Source organism: Kogia breviceps, chromosome 11, assembly GCF_026419965.1.
Source record: "Kogia breviceps isolate mKogBre1 chromosome 11, mKogBre1 haplotype 1, whole genome shotgun sequence".
In the NCBI taxonomy this organism is placed as follows: Eukaryota; Metazoa; Chordata; class Mammalia; order Artiodactyla; family Physeteridae; genus Kogia; species Kogia breviceps.
In genome coordinates this window covers 84,746,217-84,773,070 of record NC_081320.1, presented here as the reverse complement: position 1 = coordinate 84,773,070, position 26,854 = coordinate 84,746,217, and the positions used below count along the sequence as shown (strand labels likewise).

At 36.7% G+C, this 26,854-nt stretch overlaps 1 protein-coding gene across 14 annotated transcripts in view; it reads left to right on the top strand.

The window, feature by feature from the left end:
- Positions 1–26,854, top strand: part of NCOA1 (nuclear receptor coactivator 1) — a 260,566-nt gene that overhangs the window by 168,702 nt on the left and 65,010 nt on the right. For all 14 annotated transcript variants that reach the window (XM_067007989.1, XM_067007981.1, XM_067007992.1 and 11 more), the window contains 6 exons: positions 7,595–7,772; positions 9,930–10,109; positions 11,397–11,492; positions 16,554–16,694; positions 23,697–23,844; positions 25,157–26,477. In XM_067007989.1, the coding sequence (XP_066864090.1) occupies positions 7,595–7,772; positions 9,930–10,109; positions 11,397–11,492; positions 16,554–16,694; positions 23,697–23,844; positions 25,157–26,477 (2,064 nt within the window). The remainder of the gene's footprint in view (positions 1–7,594; positions 7,773–9,929; positions 10,110–11,396; positions 11,493–16,553; positions 16,695–23,696; positions 23,845–25,156; positions 26,478–26,854) is intronic.

Here is a 26,854-nt window from a genome sequence, read left to right as displayed (position 1 = left end):
ATATAAGCCATTAGAGGAAAATAAGTTAAAGAAAGAATAGTACTTTAGGCTCATTTCCCACTATCCCATCTCTTCCCTGGCCTTGGTTCCTGTCCCCATCCCACTACTTGGTTACACTTGGGCCCTTCCCATCCTAGGATGAGACCTGACCCATCCTAGCACTTATTGCTTATCTCCTCTACTCTGCAGGATATCAGTAGACTAGTCTCTTCATATCTTCTAGTTTTTCTGTTGCAGTTCTGTCTGCCTTTTCAGTGTCCCTAAGTTTAAAACTGGCCTAAGAACTTTATATCTCCTTTCAATTCATTAAATATTTATGAAATGTATTTTCTGCATATAATGCCATTTGAGATACTGAAAAAGTGTAAGGTATAGAGGTCCCTGAGATTTGTGGAGTTCTGTAGAGAAGTGGTAGTCATTTAAATCGCAGTTTTACCACAGGTTCTTCAGAAACCACAGAGATCAGTAAGGAGAGCAAATAGATTATCCACAAACTGAAAACAGCACAACTGGAGCCAGAGAATACTACTACTGCTTTAATTTACATAGACATTTGTTATTTCTTTGTAAGAAAAATCTATAACACTTTAAAATGAACAGAAAATGACAGGAAAACATCCATTCAAAACTGCTATAAGAAGAAAGCATTTTTTTAGATGATGAAATTATTACCCTGAAAACCACTATGAATCAAAGGAAAACTGTAACACAACATTACACATGAATTACATGTCATTAGGCAAGCATTTTCAAATATGAAAAAACACATCAAATTAGAAGTTCCAAAAACTCAGAATAGAAATGTATTTAGGTTCTTGACTTCAAGGAGCTACTAATATTTTTATTTATGAGCCATACAGATGTGAAACTGAGACTGTAAAATAGAATTACTTTTATAGACTTCAAAGTTGCCTTCATTGACAACCTTTTCTAACCCTTTTTCTGTATCTCCCAATCCTGCCTCATTGCCTTAAACTTTATGAAATCTAATCCAGGGCAGCTAAGAGAAGAAGTGGTAGAAAAGCCACCATGAGACTTTTCATTGACTTATCCAGGCTGCAGTCTAGAGCTGCACTGTTCAGTAAGATAGTTACACATGGCTATTCAAAGTTAAATACAATGAAAAATTCAGACATTTTTGCTGAATGTCTGGTGAGAAAAATTCCCACCAGCCACATTTAAAATGCTCCGTACGCACACGTGGTTAGTAGCTACTGTATCGGACAACACAGAAAGAGAACATTTCCATCATTGCAGAAAGTTCTATTTGACATCAGTCTTAGAGGGGCCTGCTCAGGTAGAAGATCTGCACATCTAGAAGGTGATCAAATATCCACCACATTGTGAGAAATTCTCACCATACAATTTTCAATATATTTCCCCCTCCTTTTTCTTAAACATAAAAAGTAGCACGAGTTAAGAATAAAGGTATTGGAGGTAATTTCCTCACACTTAAAGAGAGAGTGGTGGGACTTCCTTGGCGGTCCAGTGGTTGAGATGCTGCGCTTCCAGTGCACGGGGCACAGGTTCGATCCCTGGTCAGGGAACTAAGAGCCCACATGCTGTGTGATGTGGCAAAAAAAAAACACAAAAAAACAAAATAAAACAAAAGAGAGAGTGGTATTAGAATTTATAGGCTTTTTTTTTTTTAAAGCTCCTCATTCTCCAGTGTTCTTTGCTGTCTAAATTCCTCTACCTCCTATTCAGAACTCTGCATTATCTGACTCTAATGCTGCTTATTTCCTATTGCTCCACAAGAAAATTCTGCTTTAGTCACAGAAGTCTCCCTATACCTTGCACATGCGTTCAGGCCTCCTTACCTCATACTGTACCATTCCTTACGTTGCTTTGTGACTCTTTGACACTGTTGACCACCCACTTCCCTCTTCCTTAAAACTCCTCATGAGCTTGTTTTATAAAACTATCTCCTTGCCTCTCTGGCTGCTCTTTAGCCTTTTTCTCAGATTTCTCTTTCTTTACCTGCCTCTTAAATGTTAGCATCCCCCAAGGTTCTGGCCTTGGCTCTTTTCCTTTTGTTTTTTATTCTGTGCACATTTCCTGGACAGTTTCATCAACATCTGTGTCTCTGTCTATATGGGGTGTGTGTGTGTGTGTGTGTGTAAAATACCAATTAGGCTTTTCTGATTTGAAGCAACAGATACCAGTTATGACTAAGTTAAGCAAATGTGAATTTATTGGGATGCTATTTGGATACCACAGAACTGTGCTTAGAAATAAGGTGAAACCAAGGAATCTCATGGAGGCTAGAAAGCAGAAACTGTACGAATGGTCTCTTCAAAAGACCCATCTGGACAGTGCCCGGCTGCCAGAATGAATGTGTTCCAGCCATGTTCGTTCTTTTTGTAATTCTCAAGGCTCACATTTAGGGAGGAAGTTTCCCAATGGCCTGATTAAGAACCCCACGAGACTTTATTAAATGGGGAAGAAGTAACTCCTCAAAGGAAATCAGATATTCTATGGAAGGGGAAAAGATGATTGTAGTTAAAAACAAACAAAAACTAAATGATACTGTATGTACCTGTAAGTCAAAAATATCTGTCTTTAGCCCATATCTCTTTTCACAGCTTCCCTTTCATATCCTGTTGCCTTTTGAACATCTCTACCAGAAAGTTCCTCAGTCATTTCAAATATAACATTTCTAAAACTAAATTTATAATCGATCCCTTTATCTCCTGTTTGACAAAAGAAGAAAAGTCAAAAAATTAAAAATTAGATTTTTTTTTTTTTCCCCTTGAATCCCCTTTGTTAGGGAAAGGCACTTATCTACCAAAACCCTAAAGTCATTAATGAAGGATCACCCCAAGTGCTTGTTCCCATAGCTGCTAGAGATCACCAAATCTGTTTCTTCCGCCTCTGTAGAATTCTCTTCTATCACTTCCACTGCCATTGCCTTGATTCGGGCTCACATTTGAACTGGAGTATAACAATAGCATGGCAGTTTGTCTGCTTACTTCCAGTCTACATGCCACACCCACTGCCAGAAGGATCTTTGTTAAAGCAGATCATGTCAGTCTCCTGCTTAAAAACATTGCCTTCAAGATGATCCCCATGGCCATTTTTTCGTTCTTTTTTTTTTTTTTGGCTTTTCCTTGAAGCTTTTTCAAAAAAACCTTTTTATTGTTAAATATAACACAAATATGACAAGTACGTACAAGGTGATTTCTTCTTTTTTTTTTAAACCTCTGAGCTGTTTCCTCTGTTTTGAATGTTCTTTCCACCCCTCGCCCACCTGACTTACTGCTGTGTCCTTCAAGCCTCAGCTGAGGTGTCATGTGGGCTCCTCCCAGGAAACCTTACTGACAGCAGTCATCCCTTTTCCCATTTGGGTGCTTCACTCTGTGCCTAACCTTTATGAATTCCTCCACTGTACTATAATGTGACTACACGTACTTGTTTTTTTCCCGTCAGAGACTATAAAATTGTTGAGAATATGTGTTTTATTCCCAGAACTTTGTCCAGTGACTGACACTTAGGTGTTACTTAGTGAAGCTTGTGTCATTTAAAGCGAGGGCCCTGTGAGAAGCCCTGGCCAGTGTGAACCCTGCATTGAGACCCGAGGTGGTCCTCTTCAAACACTGATATCCCGGGTAGAGAGAAAAGCCCCTCCAACTGATGGTGCTGTACAGAATGGAGTGGCATTTGTTATCATCTCCTGTGTGTAGCTCAATGTCAGTCCAGCTGTCAGGACTTGGAAAACAGGAAGATTCCCTCCTAGGAGCACACTTGGAGGTTAATTATATGCACAACATATGAGGGAAACTTGTAGGATAAGAACAAGTATTAGCAGGTTATATTAATCAGACGCACTTTTAGAAATTAAAGATGTTTGTATATTCATAGGAATAGTCTCAAAGGATTCCTTGACATGTTACCAATCTCTTGGAGGTGGGATTTTTGTCAGATCTTACACTATCTGCTTAATTTTCGTACATAAAATAAGTTTAAGTTATATTTCATTTATAATTTAACAAAACAAAAAATATGCATTTCTAACACAGGACAGGCGTCTGTATCTCAGGAGAAGGTCAGCAGGACCTCTCTGCAACTGTGGGGCAGCCTCTGTTAACCTGTTTTCCAAGCCATCCTTTTCTGGAGAAGCTCAAAAGAAATATGGTGCCCCAGACTTCTCAGAGGAAATGATGAGTCCATGTAACCGAGGCCAAACAGAGACCTGGTGAAAGTTCTGTACTCCCTGTAAGGCTGACCAGCTGCATATTCCAGAGGCCAGCTACTAGAATAACTTCCCAGCTTGGCAGTGAAGTCAGGTGCAATCAATGGGAGAACTTGGAGAAGTCCCAGAAAGTCTGTGGAAACAGGAGACTGCAGGGACTCCAGGCCTACTGCAAAGGAAGTTTAAATCCTTTAGATTTCACAAATGCCTTAAAAATAATGGCACCGAGTAGTCCAGGTGAATCCCTGGGCCTTGCTGGTGCTCGAGGTCTGCACCACCAGCCCTGTGCCCACTGCTGGACAGTCTTCAGATGGGGCAGAGATGATCCCAGGAGTGGGTCTCAATCTTTCCCAGCCCCTCGGCAGACAATGGATAACTCCCAGACATAGAGACAGACATGGAGAGTGAAAAAAGCAAGAGAGGGCTTCCCTGGTGGCACAGTGGTTAAGAATCCACCTGCCAATGCAGGGGACATGGGTTCGAGCCCTGGTCTGGGAAGATCCCACATGCCGTGGAGCAACTAAGCCTGTGCACCACAACTACTGAGCCTGCACTGTAGATCCCGCGAGCCACAACTACTGAAGCCCACATGCCTAGAGCCCGTGTTCCACAACAAGAGAAAGCCACCGCAATGAGACATCTGCGCACTACAACGAAGAGTGGTGCCCGCTCACTGCAGCTAGAGAAAGCTCGCGTGCAGCAATGAAGACCCAAGGCAGCCAAAAATAAATAAAATAAAATAAATAAATTTATATTTTTAAAAAAGCAAGGGAAACTGTGGCTTTGAAGATAGACAGTGTCACTAGGGAGGCAGAGAGCAAGGAGCTAAAAAGGACACCCTGAAAACTAGAAGGAAAATAGAAGAAGGTAGTGCTTTAGAAGCTGGATGGTGTGGCCCTTGGAAGTGGTTCACCATGAAATGGCCAAGTTTTTTTACTTGCCTGTGTTTTGATATCAATCCTGTTTCTTGCTCTGAACTATGATACTTTGTTATACCCAAACTGTTCTTTATTAAACTCTTTTAAGAGACCAAAAAGAAAAAAGAAAGTTAAATTGTATTTACACTGATTCAATTAATATCTAAACATTTTAAAGAATTTTTAGATCTTCTTTTAAAAAAATATATCTGTATTTCAGTTATCCCTATTTTAATATAAACTGCCAGACAAATATATATATATATATACATATATATAGATAGATAGATAGATCACCTGTTATGAAATTTATAGCTAATCTGACTTTAAGAAAACAATTAGATATGAGGGTGCTTTCCTGTGCTTATCTAAATCCAAAATAGTTTAGCAAAGGGTTTATCTAGTGTTGAGGTTTTTAGATTATTAATCACATCCCTCTCCTCTTTGCATTATGAACTAAATGAAAAATAGTCACAACAGTCAGGTGGAATAAAAATAGTTTTATTTCTTTTTGTTCTTGTTAAAGAAAGTGTTAGCAGTATTTTTAATGAGAACAATGCTGTACTTCATTATTTTTTAAAATCTTGGTTGAATGCATTGGGACGCAGTGATTTGAAGATGTAGTTTCAAGTTCAGTTTATTTTAATATTTGGCTTAAACTATCAGCTGTAAAAAACACCTCACAATAATGAGGTAGATACAAATGGAAAAATATATCACTGGATGAGTTCACTAAGTCACGATATTCATTTTGAAATCCTATCTACCAATTATGCAAAGGTTTTTCTTCAAATTTCGAATTTTTTTTTTTTTGGCCACACTGTGCAGCTTGCAGGATCTTAGTTCCCTGACCAGGGATTGAACCCCTGCCCCAGCAGTGAAAGTGCCGAGTCCACTGGACCTTCAGGGACCTTCAGGGAATTCCCTAAATTCCATTTTTTTAAATCTCAAATAGTGATTCTCCAAATTAATCAAAAGGAGTTGCATTTTCCTTTTTTAAAACACGGGTTTTTAAAGCCCATTGAAACTCTTATAGGAAGAGTTTTGCACAGGGAAAAGGTTTTGTTTCTAAATGTTTTACACTGAGAAGATAATTTTTATAAGTGGTATACATCATTTTCAGCAACAAAATTATAACTGTGGTAACATTTCAAAACATCCATTTTCACGTGCTGTCTCTATAGCATAAGTGTCTTTTTGAAAGCAGTTTATTTTTTATTCATTGTTAAAATTTCATCTTTACCCTGAAGGAACAAAATTAGGTGTGTTTATTATTTGGAAAATATCTGCTTAGTAGGATATTATCATTAGCACCCAGCATCATAGAAAAGGTCAGCAAACTTGGGACAATTAACCTTTTTCAAAAACAAAAATGAGTAGCCCATCAACATTGCTGGATGGCTTAAGTCTTTTGCCACCAGTAACCAGCAAACCCCTGTATGATACAAAGGGTGGTTACGTCTTGTTACAAAATTCTATAAATGTTCTACTTTTTAAAGGTCTTGTTTTTATTGCTTTTATACATTCTATAGCAAGTAAACTATAATATGTTGCGATAAACAGAAAGATTATAAATAAGGTACCGCTGTCAACCTCTGCATTCTGGATCTTCTCTCAGATTCCGTGGTTTGTGATATGTGACTAGACTGAGTGAGGCACCAGGGTGTCGATATGTTAATTAAGCTTAATTTCTTCCTTATGTTTTAGATTATGCTATAAATAGAGATTCCGACTTCTTTTCCCTGCACCCCTGTGGATATTACGTCCCCTTGGGGCTTGTACATCTTCTTTTGGAGGTCTCTGGCTCCATTGCAGTGCATAGAAGGCCCTCTGTGATTTGGCTCCTGTCCACCTCTCCAGACTCACTGCCTGCCTGTGCCTTGTGCTCCAGCAGCTCCAAATGGCTTTTTTGTTCCATTATGTGCCATGTTCTCTCCTCTGCCTAGAATGTTCTTGCCTCATTCCTCCTCCCCTCTTCTACTATGCCTTTTATAACTCAGGTCAGAGTCTGTAAGGAGCCTTTCTTTGCCCCCCACCTCGACCCCAAATAAGTATCCTTTGTGCTCACAGAGTAGTCTGTGTATGGCTCTGATACTGCATTTCTCACTGGTATTTTATTATGCTTATGTCTCTCTCCCCACTGCAGGTTCCTTGAGGGTAGACACCAGGTCTTAACCTACAGTTTAGAGATGTTTATGACTGACTGAATGGGTCAGTCATTTACTTCCATTTGCTGCCATAAAATTTCTTTCCAAGGAAGACGTTTGACATATTCATTGATGCCTACTTGAAACATGAGTGTACAGTCTGTTTAAAAATCCTGTTCCCTCCACAGAGAACATGCAATGTTAAATCTTCTATTCAGTCCCCCTTTTTTTAAGTTGGCATATGTTTCCAATCTCTTTTTCAGTAGAGAAATGTGTATGTGTATTTTTCTTCTCTCTTTTAACCTCGTAACCTCTTAATCGTTTTTTTGGCTTTGCAGGCTTTGGATGGATTTTTCTTTGTTGTGAACTGTGAAGGGAGAATTGTATTTGTGTCAGAAAATGTGACCAGCTACTTGGGTTACAATCAGGAGGAATTAATGAATACCAGTGTCTACAGCATACTGCATGTGGGTGATCATGCGGAATTTGTGAAGAATCTGCTACCAAAATCGCTAGGTAAAAGGAATGTGTTTTCTAAAAGAACATGAACTCTCTATAGCTTCCCTTCACATAATATATATAATATATGATTATTATATTTATAATATATAGTATCCTGATATATATAACATACTAAAAATATTTTAAAATTTAATTTCAGCCTGAGATTAAATATGAAGGAGGAGTGTCATCAAACAGCTGATAGAGAGCATTCCTTTTATCCTCTTCCTCTAGATTATGCCACAATTATGTGATAGTGTTGGGAGGCAGAGCAGTTAGTTGCCTTGCCACAAGAAGCTTCTGTTTGGAATTCCCTTTGTTTTCAATTTTAATTATGTACAAGGAAGAGACAAATGTATACAATGTATCCTACCACCTTGCTCACAGAAAAGGAAAGGAAGGAGGGAGGAAGGGAGGGTAAGGAGGGAGGAAGGAATACCCTTCATATTACATACTTATTAAAATTAACATTTTTGGATGTGAGTGGTTTCAACTCAGTAGTTCTAAGTATGGTTGGATGGTTTGCTCACTGCTAAAGGAGCCTAGCTGAGAGTATGGATGGGGCCTGATTTCCAGCTTGTGTTCTATTCACTAAGCCATGTGCCTAGTCTTTAGCCTGTATGTGCTCCGAAAGTTGGGGGAGAGTCTTGGCTAGAAATCCTATGTAACTAAACGAAACATGCAAATAAAATGTTATCCATAGCTCTTAATTTTCTGTGTTGTTCACTCGATGAAGTGGAAGCCTATTTCTTCTTTGAAAAGAGTAGTATATGTTTATAGTAACTGGAAGCCTGAAACAGTTGTTCCTCTTAAAATCACTAGTTTGATACTTGAGTTACCAAGGGGTCTTAATGTGTTATAGAATTTTAGAGTGCAAGTGACTTTAGAGATAATACAGTGGATTCCTTTATTTTAAAGACAAGGCAAAGATTAAGCCATTAACCCAAAACTCACAGCTAGTGCAAAGACAAACCAAGACTCCTTACTTCAGTATAGGTTTGTTTCCATGATTTCCTCTAACAGTTATAGAGTGATGAGATAGTAAAAAGGAAGGAGGTTCAACGGTGAGGCTATGGTAAGAAAACTGTTGGGACTGGGGAGAGAATAGCTGAAACACCCCTCTGACTGCCACCATGGTTTGAATATAACATTGTAACTGGGAAATGGTGACCCGCCACACAGTGATTCTCACTTGAAATGTACAGTTATCTTCTCTATAACTGAATTCACTTTTCTTATACTGAATCAGTTAACATGTCTGGTTGTTTTTGTTTTTTTTGTTTTTGTGGTACGCGGGCCTCTCACTGTTGTGGCCTCTCCCGTTGCGGAGCACAGGCTCCGGACGCGCAGGCTCAGCGGCCATGGCTCACGGGCCCAGCCGCTCCGCGGCATGTGGGATCTTCCCAGACCAGGGCACGAACCCGTGTCCCCTGCATCGGCAGGCGGACTCTCAACCACTGCGCCACCAGGGAAGCCAACATTTCTGTTTTAACAGTCATTTTTATGTAATGATTACCCACTGTATTCAAGGCATTGTAGCATGCAGACTGTGCAAATAAAATAAAGAGCAAGAAAAAATGATTTAAGAAACCAAGATTGGTCTCTGACTATTCTAAATTTTTTTTTTGAGGTTCATTTGAAAAACTTTGACTCCTCCAACCAAAAGGGTGCACACACACACAAGCCATCCTTAAGCATCCTTGCCTACCAGGTTAAAACCCTTGCTTAACAACAGATCTGTGATTTTCAATCATTTTTTTCATTGCCAGAGTATAACAGGAAACAAGTGGAAAAGCTCATTAATTAACTGCTGTAAAATTCTGAGCAAAAGAGCAATAAGCTATTAACTTTTTAAAGCTATTAGTTTTTTATTTTGTCTTTATCTGTTTATAAAAGCTGTTAATGAATTAAGGTATTTGTAAGAGCTTATCTTTGAGGGAGGAAATCCTATACAATTTCTTGCAAATTTTACATTTTTCTAATTGGTAAACATTTAGCTTTCCTAAGGAAGATAAGTATCCTATTCCCTCAGGATAATGTTGGATCTGAGGAAGTCTGTCTTTTAATCTGAGTAGCTAATTAAGCAGACGAGTAAAGGTATGTCTTTTGTATCTTCAGAGTTTGTACTTTTTCACCTTTTTCACAGGCATATAATCAATTTTTCTTTCACAGTAAATGGAGTTCCTTGGCCTCAAGAGGCAACACGACGAAATAGCCATACCTTTAACTGCAGGATGCTAATTCACCCTCCAGATGAGCCAGGCACCGAGAACCAGGAAGCTTGCCAGCGGTATGAAGTAATGCAGTGTTTCACTGTGTCACAGCCAAAATCAATTCAAGAGGATGGAGAAGGTAAAAACAAAGGGTGATTTTAAGGTGTTTGACTGCTTTTTTCCATGGTTTTAGGAACAGAGAGGAAATGGATTATAAACTGCCTTCTTCGGATAGTATTTTTGGCTATTATATTATATATCATAGTGGCTATTCAGTTTGCTCTGTATTTCTTAATACTTAAGAAAAAAATTGCTAACATCTAGAATTACCCATTTAAAATGCCCCCAAATCCTCAGTTTTAAGCTGACATTCCCACTAAAATGTCAAATTCAAACCAACTTGCTGCCTAGAAATAAGAGCTGTAACTAACTGCTGCCAGTTGGAAATGTACCAGATGCAGCAGGCTGTTGAACAGCTCTGATTTTTAGAAAGTTTCAAGCTTAGAGTGTATGGAACACTGGAGAATAGAGTTAGTATTTTTGAGGCCATACAAGGTAATTTATAAGGGGAAAGCTTATGAACAGATGAAAACACAGCTGAAGCTCTAATATGAACAGGGTATGAACATAGTATTAGTTAAATTTGTTACAGTGGATGAGTTTACCATGCAAGCATAAACTGAGCTAAGTTAAGAACACCACAAATTGGAAATCGGAGTAAGGACTAGGGAAGGTAGCAGCCGAGAAGTCAGTCAGATGCAAAAAAGGCCATGTATGTAGTGGGTCTCACCAGGGAATGGGCGCCACAATCAACTGGGGACTTTTTACACAATACACGTGCAGGCCTGTCTTATATGACTGAAATTCTTATTTCGTTGTGTGATATTGCGTGTAACCTCTTAAAAAATTTGGAAATGGGACTTGCCAAAAAAATTACAGATCCTAAAAACATAGAAGTCCTCTGTCAAGGGCAAAATAATGCTTCTTCAGAAACAGTTAAATGATTTTTTCATATGATAAATTATTATCTGCACAGTGGTTATAGGAATAATCTTTGTAGCCATTAATGAATATAGGAAACGGACTAAAAAACTGTATTTTATAAACCACTATGTTGCTTAAATGTAGCCAAAACTACTTCTTCAAGTTGTTATCATCCAAGTACTTGAGATGCATCAGTCTCCTCTAGTTTATGTAAGAACATTCAATGGGAAGGGATAATTTATTCTAACTAGATCTCTATCTGGAGCTGCCAGTTTTTAGTTGCGAGCAATTTCTAATATTATACTATTAGATCAGAGTGACTCCAATATTGTGTCAGATCATATAACATGTACTGTTTTTATAAAAACCATTAATGGCAGGTGGTAGATGTGAACTGCTTTCTACCCTCTTTCCTTCAATTTCCCCTTCTTGTTTTGGGCAGATTTCCAATCATGTTTGATTTGTATTGCACGGAGATTACCTCGGCCTCCAGCTATTACGGGTGTAGAATCCTTTATGACCAAGCAAGATACTACAGGTACTAGCTGCAAAGTTCAGAATGTTCTATCATTATTAATGATGTGACTATGCCCTTAAAACTAATTGTATCCCTCTGCTATTCAGCTTCTGTTCACTAATCCTGTACAGAAAACATTTCCAATGTGGTCTTGAGTCTGTGCATTTTAGATACTGTCATCATTGTTATGGCAGGGTGCTGGGGAGAACATTATTTTGTAATTATGCACATATCTATAGTCTGATTATAAATTATTTTTCATAATCTATGGAAAGAAATTTGGCAATGTAGATATTAATGTACTTATTTATAAACAGATACAAAGAAGTGCTTTTAATATTGTGCATAAATGTATCTGGCTATTTCTTTTTTCCTTTATTCTTTGTCTTTAAATTTATTCAGCACATACTGATTGAATTCCTAGAAGTGCCTGTCACTATGTGTGATTGCTCAGGGTGTACCTGATTGAGCAAAAAGCAATGATATAATTACAGATTTGTACTTTTTTGATGGAAAAGGTGTGAAATGGTATAAGGGAAGCTAACAGGGAGGTCCTATTTTAAAATTAGCTGGTTAACAGAAGGCCTGTCGAGCTGATATCGCGCCCCTAGGCCCCAAAGGATGAGGCTGTGCCAGCTGTGCAAAGTGTGGGTGTTGGAGGGGCGCATTGGGCATGGGGCATGGTGAAGAATGGGTGCTCCTGACTGAGGAGACAGAGCTGCAAAAAGCCCTAAGACAAAGTAGTATGTTAGAACTGGAAGAAGGGCAGTAGAGCCACAAAGTGAGTAATAGTGAGCGTACCTGAAAATAAGCCCTTCTTTTTAAAGGCCTACCTCAGATTTCATTTTCAGCGAGAACAAATTTTTACTGTTCTTTATAATTTATAAAGTATTTCTCATATACCATTTAATCTTTTTTGTTAATTTTAAAAATTTCTTAAATTTTTAAAATTTTTTGGCTGCACCACGCGGCATACAGGATCTCAGTTCCCTGACCAGGGATCAGACCCGTGCCCCCTGCAGTGGAAGTGCAGAGCCTTAACCACTGGACCACCAGGGAATTCCCCTATATGGTTTAATCTTATCTTCACTTTATCATGTTAGGTTTTCATACTTTTACATCAATCAGAATTGTATATGTATTACTTACCGCTCTAGTCTTAAAATAGAGATAGATACTACAGATAGATTTTTTTAGCAGACCAAGATTTTAAAAATCATTTCTACTAAATTTTATTCTTTGTGAAAATTTAGTTTTAACGTACTTTTTCACTTTACCATTGTTTACAAGATCCTGTTACAATATTTATTAATTTTTTAGTCCCAGAAATCTAATGTTCCTGTATTGTGTGCTTTATTCTTGTGTTCTTAAACATAAACTCCCAACTGCTCTTACTAAAGAGTAGGTGGGGATAAATTAGGGCAGAAAATATTGGTTTGGCCAAAAAGTTTGTTCAGGTTTTCCGTTACATCTTACAGAAAAACCTGAACGCAGTTTTTGGCCAACCCAATAGAATACAACAAAGAGAATGTCTAGGAGCTTGATATCTAAGGGTAGTAATGATCAGTTACTACCCTTACAGCATCTATTACAGTAATGATCAATTACTGCCCTTACAGCAACAATTACAGCATTTAAGGTAGTAATGATCAATTCCTATACCTTTATTCATTCACTTTTTGAGTCTACCATGTACACGTTCCTTTCCACTTTCCACCGATGAACAACACTGGAAAAATTTAATAAACCCTTATTGAAAATCCAAATATTATTGCATGAAGGAAAAATAGGGTCTATTAAAAAATATAGCTGGTCTTTTGTGTCAGTAAAACCAAACAAGGGTTTGAGAGATAGCAGAATAAAAGCCTGTTGGAAAGGGGTGATGGTTAGGCCACAGAATAAATGTGGGAGACAAGGGAGGCCTAAAAATTATGAGGATAATTTAGGAATAGTATATTTCAGCTTTTCCTCATATTGCATTTCTATAAATTGAATCCTAAATTAGATTGTTTTAAAGAACACTGTATTTTTCCATAGGAACAATGTTATAACTGGTAGTTTTGTTTCTGACCAAGGACCCAGCATTAAAATCTTAGATGCACTTGATTTTAGAATAAATTTATAAAAATTAAAAAATTAACCTCTGGATCATAAAGTAATTATAAATCTAGAGGGAACCTCAGAGATTATTACAGAATCTAGCCTATCCATTTTACAAATGAGGGAATGGTGACTTTTCTAAAACCAGGCAGCTAATTGCTGAGGGCAGACATCTTTAGGCCCTAATATAGAACTCTTTCTTTATATTGCATTGCCTTCCACCGACGCACTATTTAAAGGGCATCACTGTACTGCACATACTTTTTACACAAAAGATACCAGAGAAAATATATATATATACATATATATATATATATATATATATATATAATTTTTTTTTTTTTTTTTTTTTTTTTTTTTTGCGGTACACGGGCCTCTCACTGCTGTGGCCTCTCCCGTTGCGGAGCACAGGCTCCGGATGCACAGGCTCAGCGGCCATGGCTCATGGGCCCAACTGCTTCGCAGCATGTGGGATCTTACCGGACCGGGCCACGAACCCGTGTCCCCTGCATCGGCAGGCGGACTCTCAACCACTGCGCCACCAGGGAAGCCCCAGAGAAAATATAAAAATGCCAGAAAAATATGAAGTATTCTTTTTTTTAACATCTTTATTAGAGTATACTTGCTTTACAATGGTGTGTTAGCTTCTGCTTTATAACGAAGTGAATCAATTATACATATACATATGTCCCCATATCTCTTCCCTCTTGCATCTCCCTCCCTCTCACCCTCCCTACCCCACCCCTCTATGTGGTCACAAAGCACCGAGCTGATCTCCCGCTGCTATGCGGCTGCTTCCCTGAAGTATTATTAAATTGTAAAATTAGCATCATATCATAGAGTTGATTTAGATAAAAAAATAATAAACTAGCTATAATAAGTATTCGATATTTAATTCCTTAAGTTTTAGTAGTGCTTTCAACTCTACATGGAGTGGTTCATGTCCCTTAAAAAAAAGTTTTCTACCAGGAAATGTGGAACAGTGGTTTATTTGTTTGGTTGGTTGGTTAAACTTTCCTCTAGCAAGGAGAAGTATTCTAAATCAACCTATTTATGATTCTCTCCCAAGACACTCAGTGCATTACTGATCATTTGTTACCATTACTGATAATTTAATCACTTTCTCCCCTTCAGTCCCACAATTACAGACGTCCTTGCTCTCATGTGGGTTAACACTGACCTTGAACACATAAACACAAACACACATGCCTCGCTTAGTCACTGCATATGAGTATTATTGCGTTTGAAGATTATATAACAGTGGATTCTCTGCTATAACGAACTCTTAGTCTCGTATGTGATGAGACAAAGATTGAATGATTAAAACTCTTAGAAAATCTGAAATTATCTGTAGTTTCAATCACAGTGTTCATCAGGCTTTCCCCAAACTGTTCTAAAATAACAAAAATTCCCTCATTTAAGTTTTAATTTATTTTCTTTCTACATTTATGCCAAGACTTGGGTTACAACCTGATCAGACATACTTGGTTATATTAGATTCAAGACCCTACGTTAAAGAGGTCTAATAAATACTTTATTTCTAAACAAACCAAGAGAAATATATAAAGAAAGGATTAGTTAAAATGAAGAGACACAGACAGTACAATAGATTTGAGTTGATTGTGTGAAAAAACGGAATATGAGGAAAAGACAACCAGGCATTCACAGAAGAGGAAACTTGAGTGGTGAATAAACATGAAAAATATTCAACCTCATTAATCAGGGAAATACAAAATTAGACCATACCATTTTTCAACTACTAATTGTAAAAAATAAAGAAGCCCAGCAGTACCAAGTGATGGAACAGATGTTGGATTAACAGTAACTCTTATATAAGTTTCTGGAAAACAGTTCAATATTATAAAGTTGAACATTCACATAACCTGTGACTCAACAGTTCTATTCCTACATATGTACTCTAGAGAAACTCTTACACACATGCACTATGGAAAATGTGAAAGATATTCATAGCAGTATTGATTGTAATGATGAAAAACTGGGAACAATCTAGATAGACAGGAGAATATAGAGACAGAGGGATGTGACAAGTGAGGAGTACACACATAATTGAATAATATTGATGATATTGGTGATATTGGTATTACCAATATTGATGATATTGGTAATGTTCAAGTTTTAAAGTTGGATGGGGCTTTGTAAGTTTTCATCTTATTAATCTAATTCTTAATTTTTATATATATATACACATACATATATATATCTATCTTACCAATATTACTTTGTGTGAATATAAATTGCATAAAAAATAAAACAGATCTGAATAATCACAAACTGGATCAATTGGCTCCTGATTAAGAAATAATTTGCCTGAATTCTTCCATAGTCATTTAGGAAACTTGTTCAAATTTGATAACTGTCAAATCACCACTAAATTTTATAAAGCGTATGTTCTGTTTGCAGAATGCCTAGCAGATCTTAATGTTCTCACTTATCTTTTTTTGATTGTCCTTTTTTTGCCTTCAGTCTTGATTCTTAAATACAATATTGTCTATAGCCCAAGAGGAGGTAGGAAAGGAAAGGCTTCCTTACTTTGTCATATTCTCTTCTTCACTTAATTATTGGAAATTAATTTAAACCAAAATAATATATTTCATCTCTGCCTCCCATCCCCAATAAGTGCTCCAATCATTAGTATATGTAGAGAGCAGGACCCAAAGAGCAAGCCAGAGGAGTTTGACCTACATCAGTCTCTTCAGCTTCAGATCTTTATGATATGACTTTACTACTTGATTGGTATTGAATTTTAGGATATAATATAACGCACTCCAAGACAAAAACAATTTTGTATTATCATGTCACTGATATATTCCATTACCATATGTTATAAAAATTAATAGTGCTTTTGTCCATTAAACATTTGAGAGGTAGCAGAATATTTTTTAGATACAGTTGTTAGTTTTGAAACATCAGTGACTTGTATCAGGAGGCTGTCATAAATGTAAACTTTCATTCTTTGTATAGGTAAAATCATCTCTATTGATACTAGTTCCCTGAGAGCTGCTGGCAGAACTGGCTGGGAAGATTTAGTGAGGAAGTGCATTTATGCTTTTTTCCAACCTCAAGGCAGAGAGCCATCTTATGCCAGACAACTATTTCAAGAAGGTAAGGTTTTTCTCTCTCAGCTATTTTCATTAACCTTGCTCTTTATTAATACTGAATAATTTATATAGAATTTATGGCTTGATAAGTATTTTCTCCAAATTACAGTTTTTGCAATAATCAGTTTTAGGAAGGAAGAAGTGGGTAAGCAAAGTAATTCATGAGTGGATCCTGAATTTTGGGATGCACATTTTAAAGAACAGGATTTCATGTGGTGGTCACTCACTCATTCATTCATTCATTCATTCAGCAGACACATATCAAGTTCCTCACATACATAGAACACTATGTAAGGTGCCAGGGATACAGTGATGACAAAGCAGGGTTTTGCCCTCCAGGAGCTCAAAATCTGTTAGGAGTATATATGAGAGTTTTAAAGATCAGTGTGGCCTGGGCTATAAAAGAGGTATAACCAAAGAAGAACAAAAATAATTCTGACTTGGAGAATCAGGGATGGCTTTAGAGAGGAAGTGATATTTTTGTCTGGCTTTTGACGATCACTCCCAGCAGAACAGGCATGTCAGAGGGCTTCTAGATAATACAGATCTATATCATGCATGTTTACTTCATGACTGTGACAGTACCTGACTCAGTTTGAAGTTTCAAGTTAAAAATATGTCATATGAAATTATTAATTAATAATTGAACAACTGCTGTGTCGTAGTAAGTACTATGGGAATATGAAACAAGTATATTCCCTGCCCTTAAGGAACTTAACAGTATTTTAGGAAAGATAGGGAAAATTAACTGAGCGTGAAGGCCAGGAAGTTTGTAAAGATTCAGAGATAAGGGGTTTTGATATATTTTAAAATACTGTCATGTAATTATGGTAGCCTAATACACCTTTCCCAGTGTAATTTATTCTATAATCTCTAAGTAAATAGCTTGTCTGGAAAGAGACTCTTTGTATGGCTATTTCTGAAAAACAATTTTAAAAATATTTTTCATTATTACATCACCTTTCTTAATTTTAACATTTTCCCATTAGGTTCCTTAAGTTTACAGATGATTTTCCATTCATTCCATTTTAGGTCAGCTGCTTCCTAATGGTATGTGAAGGAAGCAGCTTGATTTTTTTTTTTTTTTTTCAGGAAGCCTTCTGTATGAATCTCACTAGTCTGTTTACTTCTGGGACAGCTTCCTACAGACTAATGGTTCTTCATTTGGCCTCTTACTAGACTGTTACCATCCCCAAAGATGGTATTTCAGTGGATATGACCAAGAAGTTCCCCAGGCAATCCTGAAGTGCAGTCAGGCTTGGAAACCATTACAGAAAGCAGTTAATGCCATCCGCTGGTTGCAAACTTTGTGACTCCCTCTACCAGCAATAGCACTTGACTTTTGCATAAGTGGGAGACTCACAGCACTGTCTTCACTCATTTCCTAAAATGCTGCAGTATATGATACTCTTCTCTTTGATTTTTGCCTTAGCTTTATAAGTTGAACCTTCCAAGGCTTTCCTTAAAAGACTTTCAATTTTATTTGCCTATAATTTATATACATTTTGGCCAAGGCAAAGCAGGTCTAGATTATTGTCTCATTGTCCAAATGTCTAGGCTGCCCATAGATGTGATTGAGCCGTGGTTTAAAGTATGTGTTTCTAAACCATTGGAATTCTCTATAAAATAGATTGATGAAAGTATAATAAGTAACTAACCTATCATTAACATATGAAGTGAAACAATTTAGAGAGAAATGTAAAGAAATATAATTCAACACCTCTTCTGCATTACTCATGTCTTAATGTCCTTTTTTTGTACTTTTTTTTAGAAAAAAAAAATTCCTCAATAGAAATAACTTTTTTCTCAGAATTAAATTGCCCAGAATTCACATGACTGATTCTAGTGTTTTGGAGATTCTGGACAACTTGGCAAACAGCGTTCATGAATCGAGCACATCTTTTTCTTATATGTGATATTCAGCAGTCCAGTTATATTCAACATCAAGTTTGAGAACCACTGGTCTATCAAGAATGGAGAGAGACGTAAATAGCATTTGCAGTTTCCTTGCTGCCTCTGCACTTAGGGACAGTGTGAAAGAATGAAACAAATTATGCCACTATATCCTCGATTTTGTGTAAAACTTTTAAAATGTAAAACCTCTACAGTAATTGATATTTAGGCAAGAAAATGTGTCCTCCATCTGTCTTTTTTCCTGCCTTTAACTTACCTTTTGAAGGCAGCAGCTGGTATGAAATCCTAATATGCATTAAAAATTTAAGTTCTTACTTTTTAAGGAATATTACTTAAATATGTGGCTTGCTCAGTGTTTAAATGCAAGTTTTCATTCTTGGACTTTGAAAACGAGATTAAACGTTAGTATTTGTGTGAAAAAAAAAGATTTAAGTTCTTAGCTTAGTTTTTCAGCTGCTTTTAACAGACAGCTCATGGACTGCTTTTAAAGGGTGTTGACCATTTTATTTTTCAGAATCAAATTTGAAAACACATTTCAGCCAAAGAATATTGTGGGAGCATTCAGGATGAACTAGATTAAAGCAGTTGTTCTACATTGAGACTGGGGGGAAAATGGGTATCAGGACCACCTGAGGAACTTTTTAAACTGGGAGGAAGTTCATAAAGGTATATAGTTTAGAAAAGCTTCCTAAGTTCTTTTCAATTCAGAATCATTTAGAGAAAAGTCTAGGTTAAATGCTTCCCTAAGGTCCCTGATAAGATTCATTTGGGGCAGTTGTTAAACCAGATTTCTGGACTCCACCCACACTACTGAACCAGAGTCTATAGTCTAAGATGTTTTATTACAGAAAAGTTTGGAAAACATAAACATAGGTTCCACAAGATATTAATAGCTATAACTAGGAAATGATGTTTCATGCTGAATTAAATATGGGAAATATTTCAGTCTCTGACTTTTGGGGATTCATAAGACATATTTAAAGTATTTAAGTTTCTGGGAAGTTCTGCAATAAAGGTTCATGTTTGACTTTGTTACCCAGACTTATTTTTCCTCAGAATACTTTTTCCTGTAGCACATCTATTAGCACTTAAGGAGAGTAGTAGTCATGGGAAATGTTGGGCTAGATAGCCTAGAAAAGTTTTATGAAAGTTCTATTATCAATAATGTAATGTAATATAATGGATCATTTCTTCTCTTTGAAAGATGTCCATGATACATTGTTACATTAAAAAGTAGGCTAAGAAAGCATGGCATATACAGTAAGATCTCATTCTTGTATATCTATTTATCCAATATTAGAAGGCCAACAAAATGTTAACAGTGTTTATCTCTGAGTGATGGGATTATACAAGTTTATCTTTACTTACTCTTTGTTCATTTCTCTATTAACTTTATAATCACAAAATAAAATTATTTTCATTAAAAAAATCATGAGACAGTTGGAAGGAGTTTGTAGTATCAATAAGTTTGGAAGTGTTGCTGTAAAACGTAAGTTCCAATATGAATGATTAACCAGAATGTCCATGTTCTGTATAACAGAGTTAACTGAAAACCTTTTTTTTGTCTAACTTTATTAAAAATATTTAAAATATAAGTTTATTTTCCTTTTTTAGAAATTTCGGTATACTAAATAGAGTTTACACATTGGTGACTGAAAATCTTAGAGCATCCAGGGGTAATTGTTTTTTCTTTATCTTAGTAACAATTTTTAAATTGCATTTTTTCTGCAAATATCTAGGGAAATATCAAAAAGAAAGAGAAATCTCTTAGCAGCATTGATCGTAGTACCTGCCATATGTTTCAAACCTGCCCAGTTGGTTAACATCAGTAAGGCATGCTTGTTGAGGTTATCTCAGCACCAAATTATGTGGAGTCAAAAGCCCCAATAGCTCTACTTCTATAGCTGCTATGACCAGAGAAAACAGTTTCCTTTGCTCTGTTTCCTGGCTTTGTTGAGGCCTACTCTGGGGGGAACAAAAGCAAAAACGATTGCCATTTTAAAGGTTCTTTGAAGAGTTTCTGGGGTGGCAATAATACCACATCAATAACATCCCTCCTCACTAAGTGTTCTAAAAATTTTAGAAATGGGCACAGGAGTCAGAGATCAAAACCTGGCCAAACTAAATCAGGAAACAAAACCTGGTAAAGCTAAATCAGAAAACAAGGTCAGGACCAGTGATCAAATGAAATTCCAAATAGTTTTGTTCAGGCACAGATCTTTCTTATGGGGAAAATTTGGTGTGTAGAACAGACATTTAACCAGCCAGTTCTGTAAAGAATTATGGCTCCCATACTCATGTCTTAATTCAGAATATTAGATTGTTATGTAGGGTTGAAGCTATTAGTATAAATGGTATCTTGGGATTGGCTGAATGTGAGTGAGTATGACTCAGGACATAGGTACTTTGGAAGCTGCTTATTTGTAGTTTGTTTTTTCTTTGGTATTTATTCAGGAAATATTCATTCAGTACCTGCTACGTACCAGGTTCCATGCTAGATACTATCTCACAATAAACTGGCTCCATTTTAGTGATAATGGGCAAAGGTTAATTTGCGTTATTAAGTCCTAAACTTGTAAATGACAAAGTCAGAGTTCAAACCTGAATCTGATTCGAAGGCTTTTATTCTTTTCATTGACCTGTGCTGCCTTCCTTGTGCTGAGTCTTATTCCACACCTTATTATCAAAAATAAATAATCTAACTTCAAAACTTAAAGTGTAATAATTTCCTGTATTAAGTTAGAAGGGATTCCCCAGTTTTGGAATTTTCACTAATTTAGATGTAGTCCTCCAAGTTAAGGCATCATAATTACCAAAGGACTGTTGATGGTTCTGTAATCCACAGTATCTTAATATTCCCATGTTAGCCAGAGTTTCTAGTTCTTTCTCACTTTAAAAGCATCGTACAATTTCAATGGAGAGTGGAAAATAAGAATGGGACACAGTACTAGCCCTTATGTTTATTCTACCTGAAGAAGAAAAATAAGTGTATAAAAGGTTTTCTACCTCCTATTCAAAGAGATATAGAAGAAATGTTTATGAAACAATGAAAAATAAGATTGGAAATGCAAAATGAAATCAGATTGTATGGAGCTGTACTGTCCAATATGGTAGCCACTAGTCACATGCAGCTATTGAGTACTTCAAATGTGGCTAGTGAGACTAAGGCACTGAATTTTAAATTTCTTTTAATTTTAAATTTAATTTGCCACATTATGAAAGTGGCTGATGACTACCATATTGGACAGTCAGCTCAGTGGTGAAGAGCCAGAGAATGTTTTCCAGAAGAATGATCCTAAAGCACAGTAAAGTATGATGAAAAAATAGACAAAATGGCATAAGCAAAATAACGTGAAATATATTCCGTGTCTTATCTGGCCATTTATATATCTGTAGCTTTCTCATTATCCCAGGTTAATAATTTATCTTAAAGTGCCACGTTTTTATTATAGTTGTGTTTTCTAAAATATATTATCAGAAGATATTAACAGTTAGGAATTGTTAATATTTTTTAAGGTTTTGTCAGAGCAAACATTTAACTTATATCCTTACACAGAAATTATCGGTTTTCATTAAAGACTTTTTCATCATTTATTATTTCACTAGATACTAAATTTCTCCAAGTGTTATATTTGGTAAATGTGCCAGTGATTTGGCTGAAATTGCCAGATGGGTAAGGAATCCTTGAAATTAACTTGATATCCTGGTTTTGGTACTTTGGGAGATTTATGTATGGCATAGATTTACAGCAGATTATGCCCTCTTCAGTTTATATGGTATACCCATGGCAATAAAGTAGAGCCTGCCTTCTCTTTACTTAAAGTAATATGTGGCTTCAAAAATTATCAGTTGGTCATTTTGTCTTTCTCATATGTCTTTAAAGTGTGACTGAAGCCCTTTCTGGAATGTCTTTGAAAAATAGGACTAACATTTATTAGAGGTTAATTTATAATAGTCATTTGTGGTAGTAACCCTTGTATTTCAGTGGATATGATTTTTTTTTTTTTTTTTTTTTTGTGGTACGCGGGCCTCTCACTGTTGTGGCCTCTCCCATTGCGGAGCACAGGCTCCGGACGCGCAGGCTATGGCTCACGGGCCTAGCTGCTCTGTGGCATGTGGGATCTTCCTGGACCGGGGCACAAACCCATGTCCCCTGCATCAGCAGGTAGACTCTCAACCACTGCGCCACCAGGGAAGCCCTAGTGGATATGATTTTTAACCTGGGTATAGCTGAGTCTACCTATTAAATCTTTCTTAAAAAAGAATTCTATTACTGAAATATCAATGACATTTTCTTACTTAGTAGTCTGGTAGAGCCTTTACATATTTCATAAATATTTACCAGTAGAGTTAGAATTTTATCTGTTGTTAATAAAGCTTTAAGACAAAAGTATATCGTGTTGTTTATACAGTGATTTGGCTGCCTTAACCTAGTTTTTATTTTATATTAGCAATCAGTGGCTTTATCTTAATTTGCTTACTAAACTAAATTCAAACATCAAAAATAATATATATGACTATAATAATTTGACAAGTGGGGACCTTATCAATTCACATTCCTGAGTGAAAAATTAAATTTGAATTTCAGTTAAAGAGCTCTGCAAACTAATCAAAACTTAGAGGATGAATTTTATAGTATATTAATGATATCTCAATAAAGCTGTTTTTAAAAATCAGCCAGGCAAAGGTGGGGGGAGAGCTTGTTAGAGATAATACTGAGAATGAGAGGGGAGAAAATTACTTCTTGGTATTTTTAATGAACACTTAATAAATTTAAGGAGCTGCCCCATTATAGGGAAAGATTAAGGTTGATTTTTCTGTGGTTTGTGGTTTCTTCATAATCATAACTTCTGTGAGGAGGCACCCATTCAAGTAGGACTAATTAAAACTTGTCATCAGATTGTATATTTCACCCAGAATCATTTTTCCCCCTCAGATATCTGCTTTATCTGACTGTATTTTGAGTCTGAGCAGGCAGCAGGTGGAAGGGCATTTAAACGAAGTTCTAGGTAGAAATAAGGCTTGGTAACTCTCCTTTGCCCAAAGTATAAGTGTCAGAATTTTAACTAGGTTTCTCTTTTGTTTGAAACAGTGATGACTCGTGGCACTGCCTCCAGCCCATCCTATAGATTCATATTGAATGATGGGACAATGCTTAGCGCCCACACCAAGTGTAAACTTTGCTACCCTCAAAGTCCAGACATGCAACCTTTCATCATGGGAATTCATATCATCGACAGGTACTACTTATTTGGAGAGCTTCATATGAAATAAGTCAGTTCACATATCTCTTCTTAGAGAAAAAAGTTTTATATTCTTGATGGCGAGAAAACAAATTTTAAATTAGGCATTAAACTAGCTTGATGAGTATATAGTTAATATATCCATACTGAGTTTTATAGTTCTGTCGCCTAACAATAGCTTTGTTGTTTAAAAAGGGAGACAGGAAAGGTGTGGCTGAATATATGCTTAAGGGGTAAAAACCAAAAACGTGGCTAAGAATTTCCAACTTTCCATATGTGAACTTACAGTCCTATAAAAGATTTGAGTTTATTAGTATTGTTATTTTTTAATTTTAAAAGTGCTTTATTTTCATTAGAGCAAAACTCAGTGGCTCCTGAGTTCAATTTGACAGTTTATCAAACTACAAATTATTAAACTATCCACTTGAGATTTTTTGAATGTCATTGCCTCTAATTTGTTCTCCTCTCAAAATATGTTTTGCACTATTATATATGGTAAATTCATGAAACCATTCTTTTATCCTATGAATTATTCAAAATCCTACATTTACAACTATTTAAAATTTAGCATTAAACAAAAGCAAAGACATTTTCCCTCACTTCATCTTTCTCTCATCTGATATATTTGCTTATGGGAACATGGTAATACCAGTCACAAATCTGTTGTCGTAATTATGGATTTGAGTAAAGAACTTGATGAAAATCTGAATTCAGTATTCTGCATTTTCTAATTTTAGTTTAATTTATGCTTGTGAGTGGAATTAGCACAGTTCTTTTTTTCACATTGTGATTTCTCTTTCAGAACATCTGCTATGTCTGCATGTCACCCTTTTTAATTTTTACATCAGTGACACAGTATTTTCCTTACCCAGTCTTCCTCTTTGGAGTTGAAATACTTAAAAGCTGTAACAAGGGAGTCATAAATAAATACTTTGTAACCAGAGAGGTGTGGAAAGTTTCTCTTTTAATTAAAAGTCTTATGTAGTGTTAATTATTTATATGAAATTTTGAAAAGTTTAAAAGTACATATATTGGATTTTTTTCCAAGGCCAAGAAAGGTTTCTCTCCCATTTAACTGAAACCATTATCATATTTACAGGGTCTTAAGCACTATTGCCTATTAAGTGATGCTAATATTTCACAGTAGTACTAACAGTGCACTGCTTTTCTTAGTTTAAAGTGATACAGAAGCTTTTTACTTGATAGTTTGCTACATTAGTGAGATTAATGGTCTTGTTTTATAATATGCATCATAAAAATATTATAATGGAAAACAGTGAAGATCTTTGAATGTCTTTTCCTCCTCTAGGGAACACAATGGTCTTTCTCCTCAAGATGACACTAATCCTGGAATGTCAATTCCCCGGGTAAACCCTTCCGTCAATCCTAGTATCTCTCCAGCTCACGGTGCGGCCCGTTCAGCTACATTGCCACCATCCAACAACAACGTGGTATCCACCAGAGTAAACCGCCAACAGAGCTCAGACCTTCATAGCAGCAGTCATAGTAATTCTAGCAACAGCCAAGGGAGTTTTGGATGCTCACCTGGAAATCAGATTGTAGCCAGTGTTGCCTTAAACCAGGGACAGGCCAGTTCCCAGAGCACCAATCCCTCTTTAAACCTCAATAATTCTCCTATGGAAGGTACAGGAATATCCCTTGCACAGTTCATGTCTCCAAGGAGACAAGTTAGTTCTGGATTGGCAACAAGGCCCAGGATGCCAAACAATTCATTTCCTCCTAATATTCCGACATTAAGCTCCCCCGTTAGCATGACAAGTACTGCCTGTAATAGTAGCAACCGATCTTATTCAAACATCCCAGTAACACCTTTACAGAGTATGAATGAAGTACCCAATAACTCTGTTGGCTTCTCTGCCAGTTCTCCAGTTCTCAGGCAGATGAGCTCACAGAATTCACCTAACAGATTAAATATACAGCCAGCAAAAGCTGAATCCAAAGATAATAAAGAGATCGCATCCATTTTAAATGAAATGATTCAGTCTGACAACAGCTCTAATGATGGCAAACCTCTGGATTCTGGGCTTCTGCATAACAGTGACAGACTCTCAGATGGAGACACTAAATACTCTCAAACCAGTCACAAACTCGTGCAGCTTTTGACAACAACTGCAGAGCAGCAGTTACGGCATGCTGACATCGACACAAGTTGCAAGGAGGTACTGTCCTGCACAGGCACTCCCAGCTCTGCCTCTGCTAGCTCTTCAAGTGGTTCTTGCCCTTCCTCTCATAGCTCACTGACAGAGCGGCACAAAATCCTACACCGGCTCTTACAGGAGGGTAGCCCCTCGGATATCACAACTTTGTCTGTGGAGCCTGATAAAAAGGACAGTGCATCTACTTCTGTGGCAGTGACTGGACAGGTACAAGGGAACTCCAGTATAAAGCTGGAACTGGATGCTTCAAAGAAAAAAGAATCAAAAGACCATCAGCTCCTACGCTACCTTTTAGATAAAGATGAGAAAGATATAAGATCCACTCCAAACCTGAGCCTGGATGATGTAAAGGTGAAGGTGGAAAAGAAAGAACAGATGGATCCCTGTAACACAAATCCAGCCCCAGTGACCAAACCTGCTCCTGAGGAAATTAAACTGGAGTCACAGAACCAGGTAGGTAATTCCTTGCTTCACAGAATGAACATTCCTAGTTATTTTTTTCTTTTCATTTATTTTATTCCATCCATAGACCATATTTGGATTCAGGCTATGTTTTGCCTCTCCCTTGGGCATAGGTTAAAAGGTTAGTTTCGATGGTTGAAAAATTACAGGATGCCCTGAAAAGTTCTCTTTGGAACCTTGGAGGGCGACAGTATTAATGTGGCATTCTAAGAAAGTAGATGTTTCTTTCTTTCTATAAAAGCAGAGTTTATAGCTTTGGAGGTTTAAAAAAATACCTCCCCTGCCCCCTTCTCCCATCTTTCCACCTATTAAATCCAACTCTTTCAGAATAGAACCTAGAAACCTGTATTTTAAAGTTGCTCCCCAGA